The 9,841-nt window shown below is 40.2% G+C and overlaps 1 protein-coding gene and 1 long non-coding RNA gene across 3 annotated transcripts; one reads left to right on the plus strand and one right to left on the minus strand.

The window, feature by feature from the left end:
* The first annotated feature begins 2,010 nt into the window (after positions 1 to 2,010).
* LOC116394393 (type-4 ice-structuring protein LS-12-like) lies at positions 2,011 to 4,045 on the plus strand. 2 transcript variants are annotated; one of them, XM_031867449.1, is made up of 4 exons: positions 2,011 to 2,031; positions 2,257 to 2,331; positions 2,737 to 2,887; positions 3,679 to 4,045. In XM_031867449.1, the coding sequence occupies exons 2-4, from the start codon at positions 2,280 to 2,282 to the stop codon at positions 3,938 to 3,940; spliced, it is 465 nt and encodes a 154-aa protein (XP_031723309.1). In that variant the 5' UTR covers positions 2,011 to 2,031; positions 2,257 to 2,279; the 3' UTR covers positions 3,941 to 4,045. The 2 variants fall into 2 exon arrangements, with proteins under 2 accessions (XP_031723309.1, XP_031723310.1); XM_031867450.1 differs by lacking the exon at positions 2,011 to 2,031 and adding an exon at positions 2,135 to 2,156.
* Positions 3,244 to 8,946, minus strand: LOC116394394 (uncharacterized). The gene is made up of 4 exons (XR_004213455.1): positions 8,582 to 8,946; positions 6,209 to 6,342; positions 4,768 to 4,840; positions 3,244 to 4,323 (listed from the first exon to the last, which is right to left on the minus strand). It is a non-coding gene; the product is annotated as an uncharacterized LOC116394394 (long non-coding RNA).
* Positions 8,947 to 9,841: the final 895 nt, after the last annotated feature.

Here is a 9,841-nt window from a genome sequence, read left to right on the forward strand (position 1 = left end):
TGAAAAGGACCAGGGCGGCTGCACTGCTTGCCCTGTGGCCATGGGAATCTAAAACCACGATAATCAAAAGGATTGATCGATAGATGAATGAAGGAAAAGCGTATCAGTGGTCAGATAGAGAGACAATGGTTTGGTGTCGAGTTAGGAGCTCTCTTGAGCACATAGACTCAGTAAGATATGTCACGTGGTGGGTTCACTTATGTCTAACTGAAGTGAACTCTGTGTAGATTAACACATAAAATGAAGATAATCCAACACCAAACATAGCCATGTAAAAAATATTCTGTTTTATAAGTCTGCAGTTCGATACACTATGTCGAGTAATGTATTTAGATGCATACATGTATTACAATAACACAAAACAATTCTATTACTGGTCTGAAGTTAATGCATGCTCAGGACAGATACAGCTGACCTGAACTTGGATGTTAAATAGCCTACAGTGACATCAATGATCGGACATGCAGCCATCAAACAGTGCAAATGTGCAATTTAATTGTTGTGGCAGGATCTTTTTTTTTTAAAGTCTCTTTAAATGAATATTCATTCTGAACGGACGCCCATTGTATGAATCCATTTTAGAATCCCCATCTATCAAGTCAAACAAAGCACACTGGTTATATCTGAAGCTGTTGCGCCGTCATTTTCACACCATCATGTTATGCTTTGAAAGACAGAATCCAAGATGGCATGCGGAGCACTAAAAGTGACTGCAAAGCAGACATGAAAACACTGAAAACAACACAATCAACATTTTTGTTAACACAATGTTCCTGTGAAGTCTGCTAAAGACATGAGACTCTGTAACCACTTTACTGCACCTCAATGTCCCCCAAAAAAGGACTCCAGTGTTCTATCAAGAGGTACAAAAACAAATGGGTTAAGGAACACCACACAATGTTTTATATACTAAAAGAATTGCAAATGAAATACACAAGTAAACCAAATCACTTCAACCATTTGATGATTTGTAGACACACTAGAAAAAATATGAAGCATCAGTCAGAAGTGTGATGATGCACATGGGAACCGCTGTATCTCCTGTGATGAGGTTATCAGGACCTCCTCACACTGCTGTAGATTTTTGCATACAGTATGGGGCAACTGCTGATCGGATGAAGTGTCCAAGGCTCAGTCAGCATAACTGAGTAACTCTGTCCCATCAACTGACCCTCTGTATCGTAGATAACCATGTATGAATGAACCCCTGCCATCATCAAAGACAACAAACAGGCCACATACAAAAACAACTCAACAACAATGTATATTATTAAATAGGAAATTACTCACACATAAAAGGGAGAAAGCATTAGTGAAAAATGCAATATGTATTTTGATATATCTTTTATATATCAGTAACTGAAAGTGTTGATACCTGTGCAGTTGTGGAAGAAGTATCAGATATTTTAATTAAATAAAAGTGGAAATATCTCAACGGAAAAAAAATACTTCAAAAAGTCCTGTTCTCACAATTTTACAATAAGCAGCAAAATGTACTGAAGGATCCAACACTATATTTAATCACTGGATCGTTATCAATGTGTATGCAGCATTTGTCGCTGTAGCTGGTTGAAGAAAAGCTCATTTTTACTACTTCATGTGTTACTGGGCAGTTTAATTTAGAACAAAAATAATACATCATATTTCAAGTTGATCATCTGTTCGGTGTGTAAAACCTTGACCTTCAAAGTAACCAGTAAACTATAAAGTAGCATAAAACTGCTGAGAAATAAGGGGATGAAACAACGTCACAATGCAGCAATTCACAATGAATCTGTCTTTGAACTCTGTCTTTTTCACTCACACACACACACACACACACACACACACACACACACACACACAGAGTGGACTTTTGTCTTTCTTGTGGCAGCTATCGAGCAGCAAGGTTCAGCCAATTCCCAGATTGTACTTATCTGCACTTTTTGATTAAATTATGATTAGCTGTGATGAGCTCATCCTGTGGAGCTATAAAAGCCTCAGCCTCTCTGACAGAAGGCACAGTTAGGTCCGAGAACCCCAGGATTTAAGGTACGTCTCTGGCGGGTTGCTTTCCCTTGGTGTTTCTGATCCTCTGTAAGGCTGCAGACAGAAATATCTCATTCATATGTTTGAGGAAAACACATTTGACTACTTCAATTTATTACTTGAAAAAGGTTGTGCTTATAACTGCTTTACTACAGTTTGCCACCATTTTATTGTAAGCTCTGCAGCTTTCAGTGTCATCTGAATAACCTCTTTTTAACTTTTCTCCAGTTTGCTCTTGCTCATCTGCAGCCATGAAATTCTCAATCATTGCCGCTCTTGTCGTTCTGCTGGCTGTTGCCCATGGTAAGACATATTTTCCCTCATTTAAAAAAAGCAGTATTTCATATGCGTAATGCATTTGTAAGATCAGGCATAGACTATGAAATATATAGAATTACATCCGAATATCTGCTTCATTTTCTGCACATCAAAACCTTTTCTCTTTGACATTGAAGAAACTAAAAACAGTTTTAACTGTATGTCACACGCATTTGTAATATAAGGTTAGACCTTTCTGAACCCAAAGGTGACCATGCACCTTTTCAACATTTGAAAATCAACCAAATTCAAAGGGTTTTGTGCAGGTCCACCCTTCAATCTGATGAATAGGAGGCATTACTTTCCATATTCGTAACTGTCTTCAGGCCGGGCACTGTGCAAATTTGAATCAAATTAAGTGGATGAAGATGAGTCAATGTGTGTTCACAGGCACTGAGGCCGGGTCACTGGTGAAGCGTGACGCACAGACTAACTTGTCCCAGATGACCAAGCTCATCAAGGACATGTCAGCCAGCATCACCAGCGCAACCCAGGACATGGTGGACAAGGTCAAGGCTCTGGAGATGACCAACACTGCCCAGTAAGTATACGAACTATACTTCTTTTAAATCCAACAACTCACTGCACTGCATTCAGTGTTCCTTGGCCGTCTCATGAAGAAAATTATGTTGTTCTATATTTTTGTCAAGATGCAGTAACTTTGACTTTGCTGTGCTTGTAATTGTGGGGATCTAGGAATTTAAAATCACTGTTCCGCACTGTGTGAGCAACAGGTTGGATAGGGTATTCGGTGAAATGCTTTGAGCATAAACTTGGTCAGGATTAAGTGTTAACCTGACTGTATGGCAGCTTGGTTGCTCTTAAAACAATATGGTCAAATCGTCATATGGAAGTTCCAGAAGGGCTAATCTTCCCTCTGCAAACTTCATTTATTTTAATTTAATGTACACACCAATACTGACTGTCGAAGTTTATTTCTTTTAATTTTAACATGTAGAAAATCTCATGTAATGGAGAAATTCAACACCTGAGAAAAACTGGCTCTGAAAACAACAAATATGTCACTTTTCTGTCAATTTCCAAAATGAAAAAGTTATATTCATGATACATGTAAAAGGCTAAAGGCTCATTACCTCTTTGGATAGTAAATGGCTTGTTTATTTAGATTAACTCACATTATCGTGACCTAAAACCAGAACAGTTACACATCATGATTCTCAAAAGATTTTCCTGAAGAGTCACACCAACACATTTTCAGGCAGTTTCAGTTCATTTTTCTTTACTCAGATTCAAATAAACAACAAATAAATACAAAGCAGAGTCAGCAGCAGTGATTGATGGAAAAAATATTGCTTCCTCTTCCTCCCACAGAACTTACGCAGAGAACGGCAGGTCCCAGATCCAGCCTCTGGTTGACAAGGTAATGGCCGAGGCCACCAAGCTGCAGGATCAGGTCAAGCCCTTAGTCAGCAACATTGAGGAGCAGATCAGGCCCATAATGGAAAACTTCAACACTCAGGTCAAGCCTCTGACCGACAACTTCTACGGCCAGGTCAAGCCTCTGACCGACATTATGGAGAAGTTCTTCCAGCAGGTGATGGACAGCACCAAGACCCTGCCGGCCCCCCAGTAAAGCGTATTGCTGGTTCTGCCCAAAACACTTCCCTGGTGTTTATCTGTCGTACTCCTCTCGGTCTTTGAGCCATCTGACATGTGATGCTTGTATGTCGTCATTAAAGGGGTTCAAAAGTCATCATTTTTGAGCTGACGTATTCTTTATTCGGACTTATATGAGCAAATGCTTGATTTGCATTCCGAGTACAGAGATTCATTGATGAAAAGCCAAATGGCAAGTACTCAAGTTGAAATGAAATATACTGTAGCAGAATCTGATGAGAGTTACTCATTGAAGTGGAAGTCGATATCAACATTACCTCTGACCTTTGGGTCAATGGTGTTTTCCATCATTCATGGTTCAATATTCTGAAGTAGGCTGTCAAATACGTTGGAGTCCAGCTGTAAGATGAGATCGATGAGATCAACCCAAATTAATGGATGTTCTGACTTTAGGCCAATAATTAACCTGATATACAATCATGATAACCAGAACAAACCGTGTAAAAGTCCACTTTTTCATCAAAACAACCTTTAAGCTTGGGTGGACATTTAAATAAAATCACATCCACAATTAAATAGATGAGCAGATTAACAACGGATGCATTTTAAAGTTTAATCTACCAGTCGAGTAGATCAATATCTCAGAAATACTTCAAATATCATTTTATCCACTTTCCGTTAACACATTGCTGACAAACCTCAGTATGAGCTTTTTCCCATTAGGAATAATGACATGACAGTCATATTTATATTTGAAGCACAGTTTGAACTGTGTTCAACATTATCATCGTTATTGTAAGGCAAATTTGTTTTGACAAACTACTTCACAAAAGTGTTTCTTACTTGTCAAATCCCGTGTGTTTCCGTCTGCTGCCATCTCATCCGCACAGAGGGGACAGAAAAAGACTCACGAACCCTGCAGACGTGAGCCAATTACATTCATGTGAAATGATTCGTTGGAAATAAGTAAATCACTCTTAAACCAAACACAACGTTAAAGATCTGCAATGATTTTTAGACACACAGTTAAGAATAAGCTAATTCTTTAGTGTTCACATGCTATAAAGAAAAAAAAAATCCATCAGTCCTATCTGGGCCATTGTTTCCCATTGTTGAGTAAATTTAAAAGGTTGAATATTTCTAAAAGATAACCATTTAAGAAATGTCGCCTTTAAACATTTGATGCTGCTTTTTCAGACAAAATTGTGGGACTTCTTGACGGAGATAAATCGAGATTCAACCCAGTTCAGTGTGCTGTGCACAATAGTAAGACATCAGGGTGTAATTACTGCTCATTATTCTTGGAAGGAAACCGGAGCAGGTTGATGCATCACGATGCAAATACCTGAAGGGAAGTGCTCAGTGTCAAATTTTGAGAGAAAATTCACAGACTCGGCTTGAGTTCAAGCATGTGTCTCAAAGCAGCGAGGGAGACAATGACTTGTTGTCAGTTTAACAACAAAACAACAAAATCACTAGTCTTCCATGCTGCCATGGACTCCCTCATCCAGACAGTGAAGGCCATGAAATGTACCTCCTTTCCTGTCAAATAACTGAGCAGCATTTTTCCAAAATCCATTATTTTTCTCTGTAAATTAAAAACCTGTAAAGCATTTTATTTCAAGCCAACTTCAAATTAACTAATTCAATAATTACTGGGGGAAACAGAAGGATATATATTAGCTCTCTCAATAAAATATATAGTACTTATTCTCTCCAGTGATAATCTGTCACCACACACTCCTTCCCAGTTCTGTTGCCAAGCTACATGCCGTACTCAAGGTGGCCTCCTTGAGCTAAAGTACGATCCTGTGGCGAGGAGGGAGGGCTGACGGAGCTTCAGACAAAACCTCGGGTCTCGGTTGAAGGCCGGGGCCTTTTTGTCACAGAAGAACTGGCAGTCCTGAGCGGCCTTCTCCTTGTGCTTGTGGAGATTAAATGAATGGGTTGGCAGCCTGTCAAGAAAGCATCTGTAAAAGTGCTCAAACTCATGCTGGAAAGAAAAACACTTATCGATGTCTTTCTGTTTCAATCACTGCACTTATCTCTGAGTGACTACTTCATTATGCTTCATCTACCATTTTTCATATTTGAAAACAAGAGTGATAAAGTCATACTCTTGCATCTCTATTTACTACGGTGGAATATTTTGTTCCCTCTCGCCTCTACATTGTATTCATAAACATATATATTTACACTTCTATGTGCTGCATCAGCAAAACCGTGCACCACAAATACCGCTTCTCTACCTTGAAAAACATGGAACCGACAGGGTTGTGCGAACCTGTGGAGGGTTCAGTGTGTTCTGGAGGAAGGACGAGGCAGAGGGATGGAGAGGCTTGAAGCTGGAGTCAGGGTCATCCGCCAGGACAATCGATGTGATCCAAGGCTCGGTGCAGCCGGTGACAACCCTGCACGCTGAAACAGAGAGAAGACACCCGCTTTGCAAGCTGTCGTTCAGTCACTGTGCTGTGTTTCTTTGTACTGACGTCAGTGTTAATAAGTTCAATGTCAGTTTGATTCAGCTGGCAGTCAGCGACGCTGCAGCGGTAAAGTAGTTGAATGGTGAAGAGAAAGTATGCTGTGAGCATGTTGATATGCTTTCCACTGCAGGATTCTAAAGCTCTGCTATACTCGTTCAGCCAAGTGCTTGTCTCTAAATGAAGAGATTCAATTCCACATTGTCCATGAAGTCAATAGGGATCAATAATTTAACATTAATAATAGTGTTTTAGACCTCTGAAATCAGCCTTTGAGGGAAGACGTATAGTCAGTTTCTTACTGGCACTTTGCCATTTTGTTAATACTTCAGCTGGACACATACTGTATCACAGTGGTGGAAGCATATTACAGCGATGGACACATCACAGTGATTGACACATAGTACAGCGATGGACACATTACAGTGATAGACACATATTGCAGTGATAGACACACAGTACAGTGATGGACACACAGTACAGTGATGGACACACAGTACAGTGATAGACACATATTACAGTGATTGACACACAGTACAGTGATGGACACATATTACTGTGATGGACACATATTACAGTGATTGACACACAGTACAGTGATGGACACATATTACTGTGATGGACACATATTACAGTGATGGACACACAGTACAGTGATAGACACATATTACAGTGATGGACACACAGTACAGTGATGGACACACAGTACAGTGATGGACACATATTACAGTGATTGACACACAGTACAGTGATGGACACATATTACAGTGATAGACACATATTACAGTGATGGACACATATTACAGTGATGGACACATAGTACAGCGATGGACACATAGTACAGCGATGGACACATATTACTGTGATGGACACATAGTACAGCGATGGACACATTACAGTGATAGACACATATTACAGTGATTGACACACAGTACAGTGATGGACACATATTACTGTGATGGACACATATTACAGTGATGGACACATATTACAGTGATTGACACACAGTACAGTGATTGACACACAGTACAGTGATGGACACATATTACTGTGATGGACACATATTACAGTGATTGACACACAGTACAGTGATTGACACACAGTACAGTGATAGACACATATTACTGTGATGGACACATATTACAGTGATTGACACACAGTACAGTGATAGACACATATTACTGTGATGGACACATTAAACTAGTGGATACATATTAAAGTGAACAAACTATATCAGATTCTTCATTTATATCAGAATAAGCACTTCTATTTTAGGAGATGTACCAACATGTCACGTTAAATTATCACATATTTCATAAAATCACACACAACATATTACGCGTATAGGAATTGGTATACTGTCTTTATACACGATCGTCTTATTCTTCAGCTCTATCTGATAAAAAACACGTTTTTTTCTCGTAACAGAATAAAGGATTGAAATAGAGCTATTCTTCAATCTTTTCTGTTGCAGCCTGAAGAAAAAGAGACATATTATTTCTGCATTTACGGTCATATTTTTGAAGAATTTCATTGTGTGAAACTGATTCCTGCTGACCATGAATGCAGAAGGTGATGACAGTATTAACTGAAACTTGATAGGATGTCGGCCAACAGTGCTGCCATCTCACCAGACGCTACAGACAACCCTCTCTGCGTGTGTGTGTGTGTGTGTGTACGTACCGCACAGGCACAATGGAACCTGATCTGCAAGTGTGTGTTTGTGCTTTTGCTTGTATTTGTGTGTGCACACATTACTGCAGTACAGTCAATGGGGTGTGTGTGCCAGTCTAAGGTGTGCATGTTGCTAGATAACCGCCGGTTTGTGTGTGTTTTTAAATCAGAATGTGTATTTGAAGTGCTTTTCAAGAGAATTACTAAGAACAACCAGATTTGTCAGGATCTTAGCCGCAGTTTGATGTTAAACGCAGGGACACGGCGACGGAATGGACCGGTTGCACAACTGAAAATCAATAAGAGAAAGCGGGTGACACAAGACAGTCATGAATTATAGGAAAATATGTCTTTGGATCAGCAGAGCAACATTTTTGCAGTAAACACGACAAATTGGCGGTGCAGAAACTCTCGGTAAGTCTCGGTCAAACCAATAAAATATATACACAATATAATAATGAGAGACACACAATCAATCTGAAGGTAAAATCGTCGGCACTTACCATTTCTGAATTAGGCACCTGGGGTCATCCACAAGGGCGGTGATTGCAGGTGCACAAAAAAAAGCAATTTTAACTGCACAAAGAGAAAGCGGAGTCTTTATCAAAAAAAAAGAAAAAAGAAACTCATTTGAATTCACAAAAAGGATGTTTAAAAAAAACAAATGAATCTAGGCTCAGAGAAAAGATGCTAAAATACTTCGGGGTTGAGAAGATAGAGGGGTTGAGGGGGCCAATCTCAAACACCCAGCGGTTAAAGACAGAGTCGATGTTGGCCTCTGAGGGAGAAAAAAAAAAGTCTGTCTCCAATGGCCAGTGGAGAACACTGATAGATATGTTTTTGCTGGCATGGGTTATGTTTTTACTCAGAACTGACAGACAGACAGCCCCCATGCACACAGGTGCTATTCAAGGAAACTGTGTAAAAGTGACGTCACTGAGAAAAATCTAGCCCACAAACCTTTTCAACACTCAGGTCCCGCCCACTACATGTTGCTCTGTTCATATTCTTTTCCCATTTTCTCCTTTTTTCTCTCTCTCCCTCTCTGCATCTCCACTTCTCTCTCCTTTCTCTCCCCCTCCCTCTCTCTCTCCCTCTCTCTCTCTTCACGCTTTGTCCGCCTGTCTTTGTGGGTTTTTATCTCCATCATTTTCTCCTACAAAGTGCATTTCAACAAACTATGAAGCCATAAACACACGACTACTCACAAAAAGTCTGACAGGCATCTCTATATATCTCTATTCCAGTTCCTGTCAATGTCACTCACACACACACGAACACACACACACACACACACACACACACACAACATAGGTCGAATACGCTGTACACTATATGAATCGCTCAGTGTTTGTTTTCATTTTGCTGAATGCACAATATGCTCAGAATGTCTCCGCCTCTCCGCTGTTTGTGTTGCTTTTGCAAATGCGCGCAGCTTCCTGATGTGAAACCACCAAATGAAGCTTCCCCCAATTTTCATAGCCCTCCAATTTGGAGCACGGCCGTCTCTCTCTCTCTCTCCCTCTCTAATGCTGAAACACCACTTTGTGAAATTACAGTACAATTTTGAAAAGTAGAAACAGGCAGCAGGCAATTCAGGTGCTCAGCCTCCGCAACAATGGAGTGCCGGCCTTGGTGATGGTTGCTAGGCGATGGAGGAAATACAATGGCCTCCTCTGAAACCAAAGGCCCTTAAGTGGACTGACAGGAGTGAAAGCACACACACACACACACACACACACACACACACACACACACACACA

Source organism: Anarrhichthys ocellatus, unplaced genomic scaffold, assembly GCF_004355925.1.
Source record: "Anarrhichthys ocellatus isolate YVR2014 unplaced genomic scaffold, GSC_Weel_1.0 scaffold39, whole genome shotgun sequence".
Classification (NCBI taxonomy): domain Eukaryota; kingdom Metazoa; phylum Chordata; class Actinopteri; order Perciformes; family Anarhichadidae; genus Anarrhichthys; species Anarrhichthys ocellatus.

What these genes read in the sequence shown, in the direction of transcription:
- LOC116394393 (XM_031867449.1), top strand. Translation starts at nt 2,280, where the DNA reads ATGAAATTCTCAATCATTGCCGCTCTTGTCGTTCTGCTGGCTGTTGCC. An exon ending in TCTGCTGGCTGTTGCCCATG is followed by an intron (nt 2,332 to 2,736) that starts GTAAGACATATT and finishes GTGTGTTCACAG; the next exon opens with GCACTGAGGCCGGGTCACTG. An exon ending in GAGATGACCAACACTGCCCA is followed by an intron (nt 2,888 to 3,678) that starts GTAAGTATACGA and finishes TTCCTCCCACAG; the next exon opens with AACTTACGCAGAGAACGGCA.